This window comes from Podarcis erhardii, assembly GCF_964252035.2.
Source record: "Podarcis erhardii genome assembly, chromosome: 17".
Classification (NCBI taxonomy): domain Eukaryota; kingdom Metazoa; phylum Chordata; class Lepidosauria; order Squamata; family Lacertidae; genus Podarcis; species Podarcis erhardii.
The window spans coordinates 7,217,801-7,240,693 of NC_138515.1; the positions used below are offsets into that span (position 1 = coordinate 7,217,801).

General features: G+C 46.3%; 1 protein-coding gene and 1 long non-coding RNA gene across 6 annotated transcripts; one reads left to right on the plus strand and one right to left on the minus strand.

Moving 5' to 3' along the window:
* Positions 1-242: 242 nt before the first annotated feature.
* On the minus strand, positions 243-9,501 carry FARSA (phenylalanyl-tRNA synthetase subunit alpha). The gene is made up of 13 exons (XM_081845268.1): positions 9,279-9,501; positions 6,503-6,640; positions 6,309-6,407; positions 6,028-6,146; positions 5,531-5,623; positions 5,052-5,180; positions 4,390-4,505; positions 3,978-4,062; positions 3,334-3,433; positions 2,889-3,057; positions 2,640-2,717; positions 1,215-1,329; positions 243-595 (listed from the first exon to the last, which is right to left on the minus strand). Exons 1-13 carry the CDS (start codon positions 9,459-9,461, stop codon positions 490-492), a joined length of 1,530 nt encoding a protein of 509 aa, XP_081701394.1. The 5' UTR covers positions 9,462-9,501; the 3' UTR covers positions 243-489.
* A 74-nt stretch (positions 9,502-9,575) lies between these two features.
* Positions 9,576-22,882, plus strand: LOC309332546. 5 transcript variants are annotated; one of them, XR_014152155.1, is made up of 4 exons: positions 9,576-9,630; positions 10,772-10,919; positions 14,041-14,091; positions 22,531-22,882. It is a non-coding gene; the product is annotated as an uncharacterized lncRNA (long non-coding RNA). The 5 variants fall into 5 exon arrangements; XR_014152156.1 differs by lacking the exon at positions 22,531-22,882 and adding an exon at positions 18,312-18,652; XR_014152157.1 differs by lacking the exon at positions 22,531-22,882 and adding an exon at positions 17,347-18,282.
* The last annotated feature ends 11 nt before the right edge of the window (positions 22,883-22,893 follow it).

Here is a 22,893-nt window from a genome sequence, read left to right on the forward strand (position 1 = left end):
ATCATATCCCACCTACAAGCCAGTTCCCACCATGCAGGAGAAAGACCCCTCCCCCCCCAAAAAAAATACCCCAATATTTTGGTATAAGCAGGGTGGTGAAAGGTACAGAAGTTTCCCTTCCAGCTTGTTACTTTCCCACAGGTCACGATGGTAAAGCTGACAAGCTATGCTCGTCTACAGATCAGTAGAACTGCAGCGATTCCTGACTATTCACACTAATCACAGACTTGTGGTCGAGACACTTTTACTGAATGTAACATGGGCTACAAGTTTATTCCCCACACAAATTGGGAGAACCCATTCACCCATGATCCCTCCAAAAGGTGTAGGGGCTAAAGCGTCCATACAAAACAGCGGAATGGCTTGACAGGCACTTTCCCCCAAAGGAACCAAAAGCGTGGAGGATAGAAGCCTGAAAGGCCCAGTTTTCCAACAAGCAGCAGTGCTAATAAATAGGGATGTCTCTGAAGAGAGGAAAGTTTCTGTGGACTAAGCATCCAAGCGGCAGAGCGGGCTGTCGTATACCATCTGCAGATTGACTTTGTGACCAACCAGTTCCCGGATATTATTGATGCCATACCTGATCATGGTGGGCCTGAAAGAGAAGAGGGAGAAATCTCCATTCATACCACTTTCATGTCCCTAGCATTTTTCAAAAGCCAACAACAGGAAACGGACATTAAAATAAAATTTGAAAAATAGTATTAATGTACTAGACCATAGCAAAAAGTTACAGCGAAGTACAACTAGAGCAGGATAGGTTTGTCCAAACTATCCCAACAAATGGATCTTTCCCCCATACCCTTTGGCATTCTAAATATAGGATACACCTTTGACACAACTTCTGTGGCCCAACAGAAGTTCTGTGGCTACAGCACTGCTGATGCTCACAAGCTTGATCTGGGAAAACAGCCTGTCTGAGGGAAAGAGGTGAGTGAGGTTTAATCCTGCAGAGGCGAGGAAGGCACATGGCTTTGGGTCATGCAGCCGCACGACAGAGATTTATAGTCTTGGGAGACAGAAGGTGCCAATTTGTAGACTGAAGCTTTATTGAGATTAGTTCCAGCCTCTGCTGACTTAAGACTCTTAAAAGGGTGAAACATGCATTAGTCCTTGGTCCCTGACAAGAGAGACAGGCAGCCCCCAGGCTTGGGGCCCTTCCGGACAGGACACCATTGCTTAACCTGGGCACACATTCCAGCCCAAACACTTACCGTTCCAAAGAAAGGCCCCAGGCGATGACAGTCACCCCATCAGGCAGACCCATAGGCAGCAGCATCTCTGGGCGGAAGACCCCTGAATTGCCCACCTCCACCCACTTCTTTAATCCTGGAAAAAAAGTTGTATTGTTAGGCTAGTGAAATGGGTCAGGGTGGGCAGCAAAGCCACATGCCTAGGCAGAGCCCAAGCTCTGGGGTTACTGGAGTCCAATCTGAACAACACCCTGGGACAGAGGGCAAGTCAGAGATATGGACACCTCCCACCCATAACGAAAAGTGCTAACACAAAGCAGGTATTTTTGTGTCAGGCTGCTCATGCACAACACTGTCCCAGGTCAAATCAAGGGAATCATTTCAGCTGACTTATTGGAGCCCACTGCAACTTGTGAGGCTGTGACTGCAGCTGTAAGGGGCAAAGGGTGAACGCTGACTCTGTGTTGTCGTAGCCTTGTGAGCTAATTCAGGATGATGTTGATGTCTGAAGTCCTAAATGGTTTGGGCCCTATTATAAAAGACCACCATACTAGCAAAAATGAGGACATAGAGGCATTCTTTATGGTTGTGCCTCAGTTCTGTGGCTCCTGCTACTTCAAAGCTTAAGAACCTTTAAAAACAATGAAACATTTTTAGCGGATGCTTTGCACACCCAATCTCTCTTCCACTGGTTTTCTTCCCCTGCCTCACCTGCCCTCCCCTACCCCCAGAATACGGTTAAGGAACATTTGCTTCTCTGTTGCCTTTATCATTTCGTTGACTTCATTATTCTCAAGTTTTATAGAGAAAGAGGGCATTATGAGGATTAAACCTGAAAGGCAAGAAGGTATTGATTTCAAGTAAAATCAAATTCATCAGCCTTGCATTTCAAATGAAGGGCTGGGGAGGTTGCCATGGTGTTTGGGGCACGTCCTTTAAATATCAGGACACATGGAACCTCCAGAAATAGAAAGGCCTATGAATAGGTGGCATACTCTCAGACTACTGTTGACACAGTGGAAAAGTGTCCTAATTTATAGCGCATTATCAGGGTGAAGAATTTTTGCAACTGCATGAGTCATAAGGGGATTATGAAAGGCTAATTCAGGGGCAGTTGGAATTCCTTCTTAAGGCACTGAGTGTGCAGCTGCCTTCTTGGCAAAGGTGGAAAACTGAAATTTCTCACAGGTAAGAATGCAAGTCGAGTTCAGAGTGCTCGGACTGCTTGCCCTGTTCCCTCAAAAGCCACCCACGATTTACAGCTTTTCCTTGGTGTACCTGACTTCTGCTGCCAGTAACACCGGCTGCTATTCAGCTCAGGTACTAGGGAACTTGCTTTGATTCCCAAGGGCAGGAGCAAAGAGATACTGCCAGGGGCATGGAGGACTCCTGTGGCACAGCGTCACAGTTCCACAGAATGGTACACGGCTATCTTCCTGCACTCACCCTGGTGGTAGCTGAACACCTCCATGCTGGGCTCCGTGTAAGGATTGTAAGCGGGTTTGAAGCGTAGCTGGGTGATTCCTGCCACAGAGAGAGAGAGAGAGAGAGAGAGAGAGAGAGAGAGAGAGGAATGGAGCTGGGAGCCTGGTCCCTGAAAACTGAGAAGGCAACCACCAAGGAGCCTGTTTCCTGCCAGACTGCTTCCCAACTGGAGTCCACTCTGTATCCTCCCTCTTAATCAACAGTTCTTACCCATTTTGGTGAAAAACTCTTTCAAGACACCCATCAGGTCGCCCAGTGTCAAGCCATAATCGGCTACCACCCCTTCAATCTGGTGAAACTCAGCCAGGTGGGTGGCATCGAGCGTCTCGTTCCTGAAGACACGGTCGATGGAAAAGTATTTGGCGGGGGTGAATTTCTCCTGCAGGAGAAGAAGTAGTTGTCACAGTCCCACACTTCGGATTGGTTCAAGTACTTCAGTCTCAGCAGGCAGACCATCCCAGCCTCAGAGCGTTGTTATCCTACCAGCTTTAGATTACTATTATTAATTGAATTTGTACTCCCCACTCCAGCCTGACAGTTCCTAGGTAAATGAAGCCTGGCATTACTTTGTACGGAAACTCTTCAATGACCTGTTTTGTCAGCCTTCATAGCTAGGATACATCCAGGCAGGAAAGAGTTTTTACTGGATCGTTACCTGCTGCGCCAGCTGATAGAGCATGCGAGCACTGGCGGATGTGGTGTGCGTCCGAAGGAGGTTCTTCCGAGCCTCCTCCAGTTTCCACTCATATCTGTACCTGGGAGGGAAAGATTGAGATATGGAGTGTGACTCCAGCAGTTAATATCTGAGGTAAAGGAGCTGAAACAGGCCCAGTGATGGGTACTATTGCTTGGAAAATGAAGAGAAACAGTTTGCCTGCTAGACTCAAGTTTCTTTTTTGAAGGGTCTCCCATTTCCCAACAGAATGATACAGATTTGGGATTTCCCTTCCTTACTGATCAAAATCTCAACTCCTCTGCTGTTTACAAATGAACATGGATCCCATGGCTATTTCCAAGAGCACTGTGGCCCAGATGACAGCACCTACCAATCAACTCTCTCCACCTAAACTTGTAGCACAAGTGTCACAGAGAGAAGTGCCCCCATCACCCTCCAGACTTGGGAATGGGAGAAAACTCTATGCTATATGCTGCTGCAAGAAACCATCTGTTCTCCTGTATGACGCATTGCACACCAATGTGAGCTGACTGGTGCGGAGATGCTTTTCATAACCATGCCCTGCTTTTTGCACTTCCAGGCCCAGCACTAGAACTGCAGAAAAAAATGCTGCTGAGTCTTACCCCTGAGAGCCGTAACCTCCTTGTGAATGAACCCTCTTTACCCTCTTCAGGTAATCCATGGGGAAGTCAATGGCTTCAGCAGGATCTAGAAGGAAGAAGGCACATGCAAGTGACTGGGCATGTGGGGCTCCAGGTGGTCCAGTAGAGAAAGAAAGAGGCTGGAGTCAGCCCTTTACTACTCCCCAGATAAAGAGAGGTGAGGACTGCTCACTATCCATAGGAAGATAGGGAGCCATTCCACTAAAGCCCGTAAGATATGAAACACCCAACACAAAGAAAAGAACATATGCTAGATACTTGGGGCTCAACTGGCTCCCAAAAGGACGCTGTCCCAAGAACCTGATGCACAGCCTCTTTGCGAGCTATGAAACCGGATACAAAAGTCGTGTGTGGACCAAGCAGTGTGACTGACCCTTTAGGAAGAAGGTGTCATGCTGGTCCCGAGCTGGATGCTGCTGTGGCTGGAAGAGGGCGTCAAAGTTCCAGAAGGAGCTCTCAATGAAGTTATTGGTGGGCATTTCTGTAAAACTGAGAAGGGAAACACACAGCCATTAAGCAAAGTTTTTTTCAAGGGTTGAGCCACTGAAATTAATTAATTAGAACGACTCATTTAGACCCATTAATTGCAATAGGTCTATCTCCCACCCCCCATTAACATGGCATATCACAGAAGACCGCCTAATGACAATGGGCACAGGGCAGGGACATCGAGATGTACTCAAGCCTAGAAGAGCAGTGGAGGAAGGTTTGCTCCCGTCCCAGTGCTTTGCCAGTACAGTCTTTGTCACATGGATTTGTCTGCATGGGCGGGTAAATGACAAATGCTAGCCCAGTCTCCTCAGCAGGCTGTGCCATGACTTCAGGCTTGGGCTACAATGCACTGCCTCCTCTGAGGAAAAGAAGCAAGGATGGGCAGAATCCCCAAGACAGGCATTTATTGAATCTACAGCCAGCTGTGCAGGCCTCATGGGCATGTACCACGCACATGGCATGGTAGAACACACCTCACCACCCGTAATCACCATTTTGTCACACCCACATACCCCAATATTTTGCAGACATTGAAGTACACACCCCATTTCAAGGAAGATCTGCCGGAACTGGCTGCGGACCTTGAGGAGTGGGTGGAGATGTCCACTTTCAGGCATAATGCCCAGTGCCTCAAAGTTATACGCCTTGAACTTCAAATCTTTCCAGGAGCCACTGAAAGTTTAGGAACAAGTGTAGGGAAAACAGGGGGGAAAGTTAACTTTGCAACGGGCTGCGGGTCTTTTCAGATCACCTTCCATGCAGAACTAGGAATGCAGAGAAGGCAGTTACCAACAAGCAGAGTGGTCAAGAGTTCTGCTGAGATTTGTTACAAAACGGTTAATGTCTACAACAGCAATCCCACAACAGCTGAGTGGGATAATCTTGATTCTATGGTTTGAAGCCAGCATTTTCACAGCCAAGGTTCACACCCAGAATCCAAGAGCAAACTGAAATGGCAGCTAAAGAGACACAGACAGACCATATTAGTCCAACTTTAAATAAGGACTAGAACAGTTCCTTACCTGGCAATCATCTCTGGAGTGAGGTCCGTTTCCTGCTTGCTAACTGTGGTACTGAAAGCATTTCCTTTACTGATCCAGTATGTCTTAATGGTCCTGAAAGCAAATATAAACATTTCGAAATATAACAAGCACAGTAAACAAGAGGTCCTGCAGTCTAATGGATACAATGCTAAAGAGGTGGGTTCAAATCCCAACACAGATATAGATCCAATCAGACACAAGCGCGCGCGCGCGCACACACACACACACACGCACACACGCACACACAGCCTCAGCTCCCTGGCAATGCAAGCAACAATAAATGAGGTAACTGCAAAGCACTTTCCAAACAGGAAATTTTCTTCCAATGTTCAGGCACACATTCAGATACCCTGAGAATGCACAATGAACTAATCTGCTCATTGAGACTGTAGAACATTTTTACTGCAAAAGGGTGAAATTAGTCCTGGAAACATAGATCATCCCATGCAGAGTGGGATGACAGAGGCTCAACTCACACTTCTGCCAAGAGTTTCCGCTTCTTCAGTTCATTCTTGTCCTTCTCTTCCAGTTTGTCACCCTCACCCTGCTCCACCTGCAGCAGCTTCTCTCTGACAGAGTCCTGCACAGTCTCCACCTAGAAGGGAAAAAAAGAGAAACTTCAGAGCCCTGATGCCGTCTTCCCCATCCCAACATCCTTGGATTGAAACCAACACTGATCTGCACTGTCCAACCCCTTTTCTGACACATACCCTGCAGAAACCCAAACCCAAACTGATAAGGAGTAAGGATTACCTACCGCCCGGAAGACCCGGGGTCCACCTTCTGCGGTCTTGTCTAGCTGGATCCACTTATTGGACATTGCTTTGCTGAATCCCACTTTTCCACTTGGCAGCTTCTACAGCGAAAAGAACCAAAAGTGACACTGTCAGGTATCCAAAAGCCACATAATCAAATAAGCCCACAGGGAAGATAACCTCAGTAGACTTTTACCATCAGCTCACTCTGGACCAGGCCTTCAGGGGGGATGCTGTTAAACACTCGAACTTCATGGCTCCCTTCCTGGACAATTTCTTTGCCCTCAGGTGTCAGCTCCCACTTCTTGGATGTGCATTGCTCAGCCTCAATTACCTAGAGAGGACAATTGAGAACATCAGCACGGGTAGAAAGGGTCTGAAAGGAGGTGGGGGTTGGAGCTTGAAGCAGAAAAAAGGGAGTGTTATAAGGCGGTATTTGAAAGACAACTGAATACCTGTGGTCCTATCTGAAAAGACCCCAATTATCTTACAGCTCATTGGTTTTTACTGTCCATCTGGAATATTTGTTTGTGTAGAACCCCACCCCGATCCAGTCCTAGTTTTTGCTGAAAGGGCTAACATATGCCTGTGCTAAATCACTTCAGATTGTAGCTAGGGGTTCACATGGCAACTGATTTTCCATGCAGTCAATCAATAATCCTTGCACATGAAAAACAAGCATATCAGCCAGAAAAATTCTAGCAATATCTTCTTCGTCATATGTTATCATACTTCATCATGTAATACACTTGCAGCCTGAAATGGAACAGCACAGACACAGTCTTATTGACTCAAAGAAAGTAGGCCACAGCTGAGAGATGGAGATTTTAGGGTGCTTTCAATGCCCCCCACCATATCAATGCTGAGATAAACCACTGAGATTTCTCCCTAGCAAGCCTTCAAAAAAAGTCTTTACTAGGATTTCATTTTCTTAGGAAACTGCTCTTCAGTCAGAACAAGACTGAACTTGCTTTTGGAATGATCTCCCTAGAAGACACACATGGCACCATCACTATCTATCTTTAGGCACCAGGCAAAAACCTTTTTCTTTGGTCTTTAATTTTCTGTGGCCTTCTTCAGTAGGTGGGATGTGTAAATACTGCCTCGTTATAAATTTGAATGTATTTTTACTTTCACTCAGTTTTAGTCCTATGTTGATTTAAATTTATGTGTTATTGTTTGTAAGTCACCTGGAGATACTTTTAATTTATAAAGTGACAATATAAAGTACAATAAACATAAATAATAATAACAACCATCATTTCATGACACAGTAAGTCAGTTTTACTAGCAAACCGGAGGTCAAACTAGCCCCTTTCCAGTCCCAGGAGGAGAACAGGGAGTTTTTGCACAACACACCTACACACTGCAATTGACAAACTGACGTGTCGCGACACACAGTTTGGAAAGATCTACTGTAGGACATGACTATCTTAGAGGACAAGTGGAAACTTTGTGAAGGAGCACTTTGGAAAGACATTTAACAAAAAGAGAGCATTTTAATCCTCACAATCCTGTCAAGTTGGTTAGGCTAACATCTATTTGTCCAGGGTTGTTCTCTAGGCTTGGAATGGCCAACCGGTGGCTGTCCAAATGTTACTGGACAGCAAATCTCACCAACCCTGACCATTGGGTATGTTGGCTAGAGATCATGAGAGTTGCGAGTCTGGCAACATATGACTGCCACAGATTAGTCACCCCTGCTCTAGTCTTTATAGCTATGGATGGATTTTAATTTGGTTTTCCCAAGTCCAAATCTTACACTTTATCAACTACTCCATACTGTTTCATAGCAGGGTAGGAGAGCTGGGGGGGGGTTACATCTGCAAACCAATGCACCCCTTTGGTTTCAGACAGTACATAAGTAAGGTAAGGGTAAGGGGCTGACCATTAGGTCCAGTTGTGACCGACTCTGGGGTTGTGGCACTCATCTCGCTTTATTGGCCGAGGGAGCCGGCATACAGCTTCTGTGTCATGTGGCCAGCATGACTAAGCCGCTTCTGGCGAACCAGAGCAGCGCATGGAAATGCTGTTTACCTTCCCGCCGGAGCGGTACCTATTTATCTACTTGCACTTTGACGTGCTTTCGAACTGCTAGGTTGGCACGAGCAGGGACCAAGCAACGGGAGCTCACCCCGTCGCGGGGATTCGAACCGCTGACCTTCTGATCGGCAAGTCCTAGGCTCTGTGGTTTAACCCACAGCGCCACTCGCATCCCTAGTACATAAGTAGACGAGTCTAAAAGGCCCACAGGACACATATTTTCACGGCCCTCCATCAGCTATAGTGGCTCACTTACCAGAAGAAATGTATTTAGCATTAAGTCTGGAAGTGTATACTCGATTCTAACCAAACTAAGCCCCCTAGAGAAACATCAGGCTGTTGGTTGTTTTGTTTTGTTTTTAAGTAAGGCTCTACTCTCTGTTTTGGCCCAGCCTGTGAAGCAGCAGCAACTGCAGAACACAAGTGGCTTGCTTTCAAGACCAGCCTTTGCCAAACTTGGGTCTCCGTCCTGACGTTGGACTACAACTCCCATCATCCCTAACTGCTTGTCCTGCTACCTGGGGATGCTGGGAGTTGTAGTTCGACGACATATGGGGGGGGAGACCCAAGGTGGAGAAAGGCTGCGGAGTCAAGCCTAACCTGAAATTTGGGGATACAACACTGCAACTCTCGCTTTCACGCCTCAGGGAAATGTTAAAACAAAGCAAAGTCCACACACCCTCCATTCAAAAAAGGAGTGTGCCCATCTACCCTTTTAATAACTCTGTGGGGATCCTACGCTCCGCCCCCTGTCATTTTCTTAAAGGAGCCATAGAGCGACGCTCGGCTACCAAGAGAACACAGGGCAGCACGCATGCGCAGTTCTCCTGTTCCCCCTCTTCCTTCCGAGCGCAGCCCCTATCGGCGCAGGTAAGGATGACGCCACACCCGCGACGGCTCAGGGGGCGTGGCCGGCCACGCCCACTTACCTCCCCCAACGACTGCAGGCTCTTCACGGCCCCGACCAGCACCTGGTGGTCCAAGCCCAGCGCCGCAGCCGCCTCCAAGCTGCAGAGCCTCGCTTCGCCTTGGGCTCCTACTAGCTCTAGTCTCTGCAGCAGGAGCTCGGCCGCTGACCCAGGACCCGCCGCCGACTCCACGGTGGGAGCCATGTTCCCGGCAACTACTGACAAGGTGTTACTGCGTTGGCCGGAAGCGGAAGTGACGATCTGAGCATAGAGTTTTTGACGTTTATGTGCTAGAGAGCCTCCATGGTGATATTACTGTAAAATTAAATTGTCCGAGGTGGGAAGACAGCATATTCCAGCTCCTCACCCGCAGGTAGAAGAACAAGTGTAATTACACAGGAGTTTAATTTTTTTTGGGGGGGGTGAATAACAGTTTTCAGTGCTTTGAAATTCAACTGCCCCCCCCCCCAGCCGCCTTCTCACAACAGCAGCTGGTTTGTTTGTTTCATAAAATTTTATCCACCGCTTGATTGCAAAAAAAACAAACAAAATCAAAAGCGGTTTACAAAAGGATGAAACAATAAAATGGGGGGGGGGAGGTTCACGACCTTACTTTAAAACATAAAAAAAGTTAAGATACTAAAACGGGTTGAGATTACCTCAGCTTTCCTAGCATCCGAGTAGGCTTGCCTAAACAGGAATGATTTTTGGCAGGTGCCGAAAAGAGTAGTATGGTGAAAGCGCCTACTTGATCTCAACAGGCAGGGAGTTCCAAAGTGCAGTCTTTCTCCCCACCCCAAAATGCTTGCATCTTTTAAAGGCAGGGTTCCTAAATAACTTGCAACAGGGAAAGTTGGAACAGCTGAAAGGTCACAGTGGTAAGGAGGGCCTCACCGGTTGGATTGCTTTCGTGAGCCATGTTTCAAAGACAAGGAAGTGTTGGTTAAAGTTTCCCTTTACAGGCATATTTTATTCCCTCACACCCCACAACGTATGAAGCTGTGTCCCTCCAGATGTTGCTGCGCTGCAACCCATAGTATTTAACCATTGTCCATAGTGGCCAGGGCTGATTTGACTTGGAGTCCAACCACGGCACGTGGCTGTTCTGTTCGCAGGTTTAGAAGAGCGACACAAGCTAGGTGTAGCTTGGTCAAACGGAGAAGACGACAAACCGGTTTCTATCTACAGTTCCCAGGTTCTTTGGGGAAAACCCTAAATTTATGCTTTAAATGTATGTTGTGGCAGTGACTGGCTAAGGGTTTATCCTTTCCTGCTTTGAAGGCTGTGCAGAAATTCTATAGACACTTTTCTCCCAGGTGGAGCAAAGATAGCTGCATCTGCCAAACTTCTGAAAGGAAAAGGCACCATTTTGGCTGAAATGGAACACTATCTGTAATACCAAAGTAAAGAAACACTCTTATTGGCATTTGCAGCCTGTTAGAAAACAGCTTTTCATCTCTTATGCCAATAACAAAAAAAGCTTTTTCTAAAGCTTTTTCTTCCTCCCTCCCCAGCTGTTTAACGTCTCTACAATTGCAACAAAACATGTCCCTCTACAACCACAGCAGGCACTGCAAGCATCCAACAGGCCAAAGTTGCACTCCTCCATTGCCTCCCAAGACAGACGACAACAATATAACAGCCACTAGCCAGCGGCGAACGGTGGGCAAAATAACTCTTATGGTTAGCCAGTATATCAGTGAAAGCAAAAAACAGAGGCCCTAACCCTCCTCTGCTGTATTTAAAATTTCATGTTCAGGAATCCAGCCACAACCAGGAGTGAGTGATTTGTCCAGATCTTTTGTTTTTATCCCCCTTGAAGAAACAGCTCAGTGGGTACCATCTTTCTGTATGGCAAAATAGGTGAGCAGTAGGTTTCAACATGCTTGGTTATAGCGCCACCTACTGATACTCTGAGAAACGGGTGTAGCAGCTCATTATTTTTGTATGTGCATATACTTAAAATTCAAGTGCTAGTTTCTTAACCTAGCTTAAAATAAGGTCAGATTTTATTGATTTGCGGTGGGTATAAAGGACAGTGTGGCTGTACAAGACCTGCCATATTACAAACCTATACTGTGAAGAAATAAATACTTTGTAGTATAGGTAAAGGTAAAAGGACCCCTGACCATTAGGTCCAATCATGGACGACTCTGGGGTTGTGGTGCTCATCTCGCTTTATTGGCTGAGGGAGCTGGCGTACAGCTTCCGGGTCATGTGGCCAGCATGACTAAGCCGCTTCTGGCGAACCAGAGCAGTGCACAGAAACGCCGTTTACCTTCCCGCCAGAGTGGTACCTATTTATCTACTTGCACTTTGACGTGCTTTCGAACTGCTAGGTGGGCAGGAGCAGGGACCGAGCAACAGTAGCGCCCCCTGTTGTGGGGATTCGAACCGCCAACCTTCTGATCGGCAAGTCCTAGGCTCTGTGGTTTAACCCACAGCACCACCACTTAATTTACGTGGGGGTTTATGTTCTAGGGATAGTGTGTAAAGCAAAAAATGTGTATAGTCAAAACACATTAGGTTTGATGGCAATTGCCATTGTCAAAGTCTTTTCTCCTGGATGCCTGTCCCCTTTCCGCCCTCCTTTTATTTTTATTTTTTATGTTTTTGCCAAGCACGTAAACCTGAAAGCATGTAAGTTAAATGCACATAAGTTGTGAGTTACCTGTATAGCTAATCTACTAGGGCAGCTGACCAACTAGAGCTCTGCAGTCTTAGCAAGTTGTCAGAATTGCAATAAGCAAACACTAGCTGATGACCCACGGAAGTGTTGGCTATAGCGCTCTGTGAATGTGGAAACATGGAGCGCTCACCCTTGGTAATAATAAATCCATGAAGGCAACTGGCAGCACTTTGATGGGTGCAGTGCATTTTGTGAGATGAATGTGCACTCATTTGTCTTTTTTTTTAGAAGTAATATTTATTACTTTTCCAACAATTTAAACACTACAAAAAAAGAACAATACAATACAATACAAAAACACTGCATAACACTAACACATTAACAAAACAAAACAAAAACAGTTTAAAACACATCAAATAATTTCAATATCTTATCTTTCATTCTCTTATTTCCACGACCTCCTCACACCTCCCTTTTTGTATTCCACTTCTGTTAATTGTTTCAGCAATTCCTTTCCATCTTCCTCTGTTTTATATCCTATAATTATCTTAACACATTCTAACCTTATTTTTTTTCCTTTAATACTCTATTAATCTGTTTATACTTAATTCCTTATAACATTTCTACTAAAGCCATATAACTTCATTCCAACATTTTTCTAACATTCATTAATTTTACAATATTTCCGTAAATAATCTTTAAACTTTTTCCAGTCTTCTTCCACCGACTCTTCTCCCTGGTCTCAGATTCTGCCAGTCATTTCTGCCAATTCCATATAGTCCATCAACTTCATCTGCCATTCTTCCCGGGTGGGTAAATCTTGTGTCTTCCAATACTTCGCAGTGAGTATTCTTGCTGCTGTTGTTGTATACATAAAAAAAGTTCTATCCTTCTTTGGCACCAATTGGCCGACCATGCCCAGGAGAAAGGCCTCTGGTTTCTTCAGGAAGGTATATTTGCATACCTTTTTCATTTCGTTATAAATCATCTCCCAAAATGTCTTAATCCTTGGGCATGTCCACCAAAGGTGAAAGAATGTACCTTCAATCTCATTACATTTCCAACATTTATTATCGGGCAAATGGTAAATTTTTGCAAGCTTGACTGGTGTCACGTACCACCTATAAATCATTTTCATTAAGTTTTCTCTTAGGGCATTACATGCAGTGAATTTCATACCTGTGATCCATAACTGTTCCCAGTCAGCCATCATTATGTTATGTCCAACATCTTGTGCCCATTTAATCATATCAGATTTCACCATTTCATCCTGCGTGTTCCATTTCAACAGCAAGTTATACATTCTTGACAAATTCTTGATTTTTGAATCTAACAATTCTGTTTCCAATTTTGATTTTTCCACCTGGAAACCAACTTTTTTGTCCAAATTGTATGCCTCCATTATTTGATAATAATGGAGCCAATCTCGCACTTTATTTTTCAATTTTTCAAAACTCTGCGATTTTATTCTGTCTCCATCTTGTTCCAAAATTTCCCAATATTTTGGCCATTTGGCCTCCATATTGAGTTTTTTCTGTGCCTTCGCTTCCATTGGTGGGGTTTTCTTTTCTAACAAACCATCTTGGGGTTTTCTTTTCTAACAAATCCTTATATCTTATCCAAACATTAAACAATGCTTTTCTAACAATATGATTTTTTAAAGCTTTGTGTGCTTTTACTTTATCATACCACAAATATGCATGCCAGCCAAAAGCATTATTGAAACCTTCAAATGTGCACTCATTTGTCAGCTGTCACCATGCAGATGAGCCAACCACCCCAGAACAGTCCCACAAGTGAGTGATGGTTTCAACAGTGCAAAAAGAAAGTGGCTTCTCTCTTCATGCCTCTTGCCTTTCGCAAAATGTCTCTAGTCTAATAAATAATAATAATAAGTCCATTTCCTTTATGGCAACTCAAAGCGACTTACAATATTGTAAGCAAAAAAAAAACAAACAAAGAAAGTAAAACCAGCAATTATTTTTTTAATCTACATTATACAAAAAGGCCATAGATATGTAAAAGCCAAAGGCCCAATTAAAAAGGAATGGTTTTGCCTGGCGCCTAAAGATATGTAATGATGGTGCCAGATGCGCCGTTCCAAAAGTGGACAGCCACCACTGAAAAAGCCCATTCCCTGGTTGCACCCTCTAGACCTTCAGTGGAAGAGAGCACGTGAGGAAAGGCCTCAGATTATGATCACAGGTATATGGTTCCATATGGTTCTTTATATTGAACGTGTTTTCAATAATAATAATAATAATAATAATAATTTATTATTTGTACCCCGCCCATCTGGCTGGGTTTCCCCAGCCACTCTGGGCGGCTTCCAACAGAGATAAAAAATACACTAAAATGTCACATATTAAAAACTTCCCTGAACAGGGCTGCCTTCAGATGTCTTCTGAATGTCAGGTAGTTGTCCATCGCCTTGACATCCGATGGGAGGGCATTCCACAGGGCGGGCGCCACCACCGAGAAGGCCCTCTGCCTGGTTCCCTGCAACTTGGCCTCTCGCAGTGAGGGAACCGCCAGAAGGCCCTCGGAGCTGGACCTCAGTGTCCGGGCAGAACGATGGGGGAGGAGACGCTCCTTCAGATATACTGGACCGAGGCCATTTAGGGCTTTAAAGGTCAGCACCAACACTTTGAATTGTGCTCGGAAACGTACTGGGAGCCAATGTAGGTCTTTCAAGACCGGTGTTATATGGTCTTGGCGGCCGCTCCCAGTCACCAGTCTAGCTGCCGCATTCTGTATTAGTTGTAGTTTCCGGGTCACCTTCAAAGGTAGCCCCACGTAGAGCGCATTGCAGTAGTCCAAGCGGGAGATAACCAGAGCATGTACCACTCTGGCGAGACAGTCCGCAGGCAGATAGGGTCTCAGCCTACGTACCAGATGGAGCTGGTAAACAGCTGCCCTGGATACAGATTTGACCTGTGCCTCCATGGACAGCTGTGAGTCCAAAATGACTCCCAGGCTGCGCACCTGGTCCTTCAGGGGCACAGTTACCCCATTCAGGACCAGGGAATCCTCCACACCTGCCCGCCTCCTGTCCCCCAAAAACAGTACTTCTGTCTTGTCAGGATTCAACCTCAATCTGTTAGCCGCCATCCATCCTCCAACCGCCTCCAGACACTCACACAGGACCTTTACCGCCTTCACTGGTTCTGATTTAAAAGAGAGGTAGAGCTGGGTATCATCTGCATACTGATGAACACCCAGCCCAAACCTCCTGATGATCTCTCCCAGCGGCTGCATGTAGATGTTGAAAAGCATGGGGGAGAGGACAGAACCCTGAGGCACCCCACAAGTGAGCGGCCAGGGGTCTGAACACTCATCCCCCACCACCACTTTCTGAACACGGCCCAGGAGGAAGGAGCGGAACCACTGTATGACAGTGCCCCCAGCTCCCAGCCCCTCAAGACGGTCCAGAAGGATGTCATGGTCGATGGTATCAAACGCCGCTGAGAGATCCAGCAGAACTAGGAAACAGCTCTCACCTTTGTCCCTAGCCCGCCGGAGATCATCAACCAGTGCGACCAAGGCAGTTTCAGTCCCATGATGAGGCCTGAATCCCGACTGGAAGGGATCCAAATGGTCCGCTTCTTCCAGGCGTGCCTGGAGTTGTTCAGCAACCACTCGCTCAATCACCTTGCCCAAGAATGGGAGGTTTGAGACTGGGCGATAATTGGCCATCGTGGCCGCATCTAAAGATGGTTTTTTAAGAAGCGGTTTAATAACCGCCTCTTTCAGCGGGTCTGGGAAGGCTCCCTCACGGAGGGAGGCAAAGCTGTGTCTGATGAGATTTGTGGCTTAGTGAGTATTCAGACAGAGTAAGTCCCCTATTTCCTAGAGACTAGGAAGTAATGTCAAGCTACATACCTGTTTCTTCAGAGGGAGTGTAAGTCTTATCAAGTCTACCTTCCATTGAAGCAGGGATGGGGAACCTGTGGCCCTCCAAATATTATTAGACTTTCAACTCGCATCAGCCCTGGTCATCTTGGCCAGTGGTTAGGGATTTGAAGGGCCACAGGCTCCCCATTCCTGCCTTTTTGAGAGCTTGTGCTAGCTATGATGTAGCCCCGTATGACTTCTCTTGAGGCTACTTTTTTAAAAAATAAACAACAAATAGAATCACTAGACACCCAGGACAGGAATTATGCAGAAGAGAGAACATCAGCAAGGACAGCAGGCTAGGTAAAGATGAGAAGCTGCACTTGCTGAAATGCCTTCCTGTATACATTTGGGTATACAGGGACGCAGGTGGTGCTGTGGGTTAAACCACAGAGCCTAGGGCTTGCCGGTCAGAAGGTCGGCGGTTCAAATCCCCGCAATGGGGTGAGGTTGATAAATAGTTACTGCTCTGGCGGGAAGGTAAACGGTGTTTCCGTGCGCTGCTCTGGCTTCGTCAGAAGTGGCTTAGTCATGCTGGCCACATGACCTGGAAGCTGTACACTGGCTCCCTCGGCCAGTAAAGTGAGATGAGCGCTGCAACCCCAGAGTCATCTGCGACTGGACCCAACAGTCAGGGATCCCTTTACCTTTTATACATTTGGTAAAAGTACAGGAGACATAGTCTCTGTATAGGGTCACCCGGGATGCCAACTACGATGATTTTTTCAGGGTGAAGTCTGAGGGATTTTGGAAGCATACCTTCTGTTCCCACAGTCTTCAGAGACTGTTCATAAAGAAGCAATTATGGTAACTTTGTTCCCCAAAGTTAGAAGGCAGACTGTTGGGTACAGAAACTACCTGGGCTTCACATAATATGAAAGTCACTTGAATTACAAGGGCTTGCCCGTAGGGGACTTACGTAGACATTGGGTGTGCTTATATGGCATACCTAATGCCTTAACTTCACATGCCAGAAAGCCTTAGGTACACCCTGGTCCCTGTCCTGTACATGTAGATAAGGACATCAGCATAACCAGCAGTCTCTCTGCAATGCAGCCCTGATTTTGCACTACAGCCATTTGAGATGATACACTACACATCTACAGAACGGTCTGTTCTAGCCTTCTTAATGCGTCACAATCTTCCCTGCATTAAGGCCTCCTCATTTCTCTCCTTATCTTTTGCTGTCGCTCTTTTGGTTTATAAAGTCTTTCCCCTTTGGTTTATAAAGTCTTTTCCCTTTGGTCTTCAGAGCACCATCAGCCATACTTGACTGCTTTAAAGAATATTTCATTTTAAACACCAGCACCTCTAGTTCAGCTCCTCCTGTTCTTTTAGGTCCTGATTCCATATCCAACAGGAACCCCTCCCCAAAGTGTTGTGATGTATCAGTCCAGTGCAGGAGTGTGTTGATTTATTGATTGAAAACATTACTTATTGAAAACATTCATATGGCATCCTTCATCATATTAGATCCCAGGGTGATGTACAAAACACGAAAAAGCAATATGCCATCCCTGATCATCATTGCATTGTGCTGCATTCCACATTGTTTTTGCTTTCCAGCTGTAGGATGACCTGGGCACTTTCAGCGGCTGTGAGAAAGAAGACACTTAGTACAGCTTCTCATGCAGGGAAGTGAAGAAAGCTGCACAGGCTTAAACTGCCACTTCTGGTGAATCCTTACTGGCTCTCTCTCCTTCCTCCTCACCCCATCATAATGCCTCATCATCAATCCAGATCATTCCTGAGATTTCTGCCTCTTCATTCTGTTTTCTACAGAACTATTAAAGGCATAGGAGTGCTGCATTTTGGGGCACCTGGTGAGAGTTTAGGATTGCCACATAAAAACAAACAAACTAGCCCAGTTCTTATAATCTTTAACAGAAGCCACTTGCAGGCTTCACTAGGCGAAGCTTTTCTCAGCATTATGATCACCAAGTTATATATTAAACTGAGTTATGTATCAGGAAATGTTTTGTCTGCTGTTGAACACACAGAGCATAAGGAAGCTGCCAATTCGGTTGTTATCAGACAGTAAGCATCCCAAGACAGACACCTTCCTTTTCTCTGGTGTACAAGTCTTGGTACTGGGGTAGGAGAGCTTGGGGGGGGGGGAATCGCATCTGGCAACCAATGTGCCCCTTTAATTTCAGATAATACATGAGTAGACAAGTCTAAAAAGCCCAGTACACAAATTTTTCACAGACCTCTAGCTGCTATGGTGGCTCCTTTACCAGAAGTAATGTATGTATTTGTTTATTTTACTTGAGTCTGACCAAACTAAGCCTCCTTGAAGAGACTTGCAGGATCTGATTGAAGGTTATAGCAACTAGTCTAGTATCCTGTTAACTCGATGCCTATGGGAAGCCCACAAGTAAGATAGGAAGGCAATAACCTTCCTCTCTTAGCAGCTGGTATTCAGAGGCAGCCTCTGAGCTAGAGATAGCAGTCTCTGATAATCTTATCCTTCACGATTTCCTTCATTGTTTTAAGGCTCTTATTTCTAATTTCTACATAAACTTACACAGGCTGTGACTGTATGCACACCCACCTGGGGAGCAAGTATATTTGAATTACGCAGGCTTACTTTGAATAAATATGCACCGAATTGGCCTGTATGGCTCACAACCCTGGTCTATTAATTTCACCTCAAGCAAAGAGTATGATGAGTTGCACAAGACTGTGGTTAATCAAATCCAGTGGAAGAACATCAGCAACGTCTGTTCTGGCACGGTGTTTAGGGTGTGCCTAACTTAGGGGTGATCTGTGTTAGCAGCACATCCAATCCATGCAGTACACACAGACAGAGTTCCTCAGCACCCAATCATCTCCAGCCACTCCATGTGATTTGCACCATATGCACAGCTGGGTTCCTGCCCTAAATACAGCAAGTATTCCAGAAACAGGGACGTGGGTTTTCTCGAGATGCTACCTGCCTATCCAGTTTCCAACTACTACAGGCTGTAGAAAGAACAGTCTGAGGCATCTAAAGAAACTGGCGTGGCTGCAGAAGAATAAGAAACATGTAGATTAGCTGAGATTTTAGAAGGGCCTGTATAAGAAATGGAATAAAGGAGAAGTCACAAAGAAAGAGTATATATGAGTATATATGAGTAGCCAACAATTGCAGGGAGAAGGTCAGGCAGGTCAAAGGACATACAACACATCCAATTCCTGCTCAGCTTGCTACTATACCATTGTCAGACCCCCCAAGTGTCCCTGATTTCCAGGGACAGTCCCGAATTTACAGAAGCTATCCCAGTTTCTGATTTGATCCCGGAATGTCCCACTTTTCCTTAGGGCGTCCCTATTTTCATCGGAGAAATGTTGGAGGGTATGTGTTGTAACTAGGCGCAAACTACACCCACCGAAAGGGTGGTGCCTCAGGATACTTACCATAAGAGACAATGGCCTATGCTTCATCTCAGAAAACCAGGTCCTCACTCCACATGCACCCACACCATTTTGGGTATGCACTCTGAATTTGGAGCAATTGGCAGCCAATCAGAATACAGTGGTGCCCCGCAAGATGAACGCCTCGCAAGACGGAAAACCCGCTAGACGAAAGGGTTTTCCGTTTTGGAGGCGCTTCGCAAAATGAATTTCCCTATGGGCTTGCTTCGCAAGACGAAATGTCTTGCGAGTTCTTCCAACTTTTTTTCCTCCCCCCCCCTTTTTCTAAGCCGCTAAGCCGCTTATCAGCTGATCCGCTAAACCGATAAGCCTCTAAAAGCCGCTAATAGCGCTAATCCGCTAAGCCGTCAATGGGCTTGCTTCGCAAGACGAAAAAACCGCTAGACGAAGAGAATCGCGGAACGGATTCTTTTCGTCTTGCGAGGCACCACTGTATAAACCCCTGCCTGCAGCAGACTCAGGTAGGGGGTGCCCCACATGGTGCGACACCCAGCCTCACACACCTCTCGTGGGAGAGTTTTAGCTCAGGAAGGGGTCTCCCAGAATGGGGCAGCACAGTAGAAGTGTGCATGGTACTTTGAAGAGCACTCAGACCAGGGCCGGTTCAAGACATTTTGCTGCCTGAGGCAAAGGAGAAGATGGTGCCCTCCTCCAACACACATACAGAAGCCAATTGGCCTGGTAGTTGAGTCGTACTTCAATACTGATGAAAGGACAGTATCCTTCACTGCACTTGAGGGCAGCAGGCTAGTGTAGGGGGTACAGGGAGGCCTTGTGGCACTCATAGTTCTGTCTATTCCCCACTGCTCAACATCTGCCACCTAAATGCATGATGAAATCTCCATTCTGTGTCTAAATTTAGGGGGGAGGGGAAGCAGCCAAGATGTCTGAAGAACTGCCATATCCTGTGTCTAACCACATATTCAGTTTGAGTTTTAGTGGCTTAACAGTTTCTGGACTAAGTATCCACAGGAATAGCATGAAGAACCCTTGCTCTGCTAATGCTTGTTATGAAATGCAGCAGAAATGTATTCATTGAAAGTAGTTGTATACTATTTTATAGTATTTATATACAGTGGTACCTCGGGTTAAGTACTTAATTCGTTCCGGAGGTCTGTTCTTAACCTGAAACTGTTCTTAACCTGAAGGACCACTTTAGCTAATGGGGCCTCCTGCTGCTGCCGCGCTGTTGGAGCACGATTTCTGTTCTCATCCTGAAGCAAAGTTCTTAACCTGAAGCACTATTTCTGGGTTAGCGGAGTCTGTAACCTGAAGCGTATGTGTCAGGGGCTCAGGAGCAGAGGCACAGGGAAGAGGGGAAATGGAGAGCGAAGGGGAAGAATCCGAGGGGAGCGTAGGAGAAGAGGACAGTGGTCCGAGGGATTCCATGAGCCTCTCCAGCGAATCGGAAGATTCACAGAAGGGGGCGCCAGTGGCCAGGGGCAGGGGGTTCCCAGGGGCAGGGGGAACGCCCCAGGAGCAAGGGGGCAGCAGGGACTCCCAGAGCAGTAGTTGGAAATCAGGATCAGCTTCCCCACCAGAGCAGAGTGGGGGGGAAGAGTCCCAAGCATCGGGGCCAGTGCATTCCCCACCAGGGAGAGAAGACGAGGCAGAGCTGACCATGCCTCCGTCGGAGAGTCGGGTGACGGAGGGGAGGTCAGATCCGGCCAGTGTCACGGAAGAGGGAAGCAGTGATAGAAGTAGTGTAACGGTTAGGAGAAAGGTCACTGGGTTGGCGCGAGAAGCAAGTTCAAATGTACAGGAGCGCGGGACAGCAGAGAGTGAGGATTGGGAACCGGGTCCTAAAGCAAGCTGGAGGCAGGGGGAGGAGCTAAGCGACTCAGCGTCGGAAGAGTCCAGAAAGGGCAATGCCCCAGAGGGCAGGAGGACCCAGAGGAGAAGAGAGCAGCGCAGGAGGTGGAGCAGGGCTAGGATCTTAAACTGGTGTGGAAGGGGCGGAGACTCAGACGGGACTTCGCTGATCTAGAGTCTAGACGTAGGGCTGCACGCTCTGGCTTTGAAATGGAAGTTAAACTTCAATAAAGACTTTTGTACATAACATCAGCCTGGCGTTGGTCCTCTGTGAGCTGGGACCTAGAGGCAGCTCTGACAGTATGTAACCTGAAGCGTATGTAACCCGAGGTGCCACTGTACTGTGTGCAGTATTTATGGGATATATGGGGCATTCGAGGAGGAGGAGTATCTCTGGTGGACAACATGTTGTGCTCCTTAGCTCTCTGCACTCAGCTCTCACCTGTGGCTCCTAGAAGCTGTCAGCATGCAACAGCGGCCACACCCTGGGAATGGCTTTGACTCAAACCCTTGGATAGCTTGGATATAGAGCAGGGTCTTCCCAGCCTCCCACAGATTTTATTGAAACCTTTTGCCATACAATACAATAAAAAAACCAAGCTAATCTAAATGGGGTGGGGGGGAGAGAAAGAGCGAAGAAAATACAGGGTCCTTCCATTATTACAGAACGTTGTCTACTGACAACCACTAAAGAAAACCCAAGTTAGTATGCTCGTGATAAATGACAAAATATACTTATCCGAACAGGCGTTTAAAAATAGTCAGGTGGCAACTCATTTTTCAGAGGGACTGTTTATTCTGATGGGAGGGAAAGAGAGCAATACAGTTGCTCTTCTCCCTGACTGGCTCAAACCCTTGGTGAGCTGGGGACTTCCTCTGCATTCAAAGACCGGCTCCAGTGAATTGAATGGACGAGACCAATGGTGGGTCCAACAGTCAACAAAGCAGTTTCTGCATGTGCTGTAGAGGGAAATGAGAGGGCAGGTGGGGTTCGTCAATCTGGGAAGGAAGCCCATCTAGGAGAAGGAAAACTGATCCTAAACATCTGCTGCCACACATCTGTGGGAAAGACTCTGGGAATAAACCCTAAGGAAAAGTCCAGACCTTTCAGAACATCTTTGGGAGAAGAAAAGGCTAAGGGGTAAACTTTACACAAATCCGGGCTGGAGTCCCTAAGACGGTTGGATGGTGCCTTGTATGCCTCCCTCTGGCAACCCCTGCAACCAAGCTGGTGTGAAACATATTGCTCTGATTTCCTTTGGACTACATCCGTGAGGCCAAGAGGGGGGTCTCTGCAGCCACATTAGGTGTTGTGAATCTCCAGCAATTTTACTTCAACCCCAGAGGCGCACTCCCATTTTCTATTGAGACAGACTGATGCCAATAAAACAATATTATACAGTATTGCTCATATAGAAGTGAAATTCCATAAAATGTATCACCATAATTAGCACTGTTAAGTTGTGGGTGAACATATCAGACAACATAGCGATTTTTCAAACAGTTCTTGTTTATTCACAGGCCAGAACAGAACTGAACTGAAGGGTTCAGCCAGCCTGCTTATATAGAGCTCCACTACAACGTAACTGTAACCACTTTCTGTAACTATACAATCACTGAACGTTACTTTCAATCCCTTATTTGCATATGTGGACCTGAGTGAAAACTACCTACAGTATCCCCCTGCTGGCCCAGGGTGAGAACTTCAGTACATAACAAGCACCAATAAAAACTATACATTAAAAACGGAAAAGACAAACAACTGTCTGCCTTGAAGCTTCTCCGCTTGGGGCAAGTGGGTTTGTCTGAAGCCCCTGTTGTGGAGTTTGGGGTAGTATAATTGTGTTTTCATTTCGTATTTTGTTGTTGTGAACCTCCCTGTGC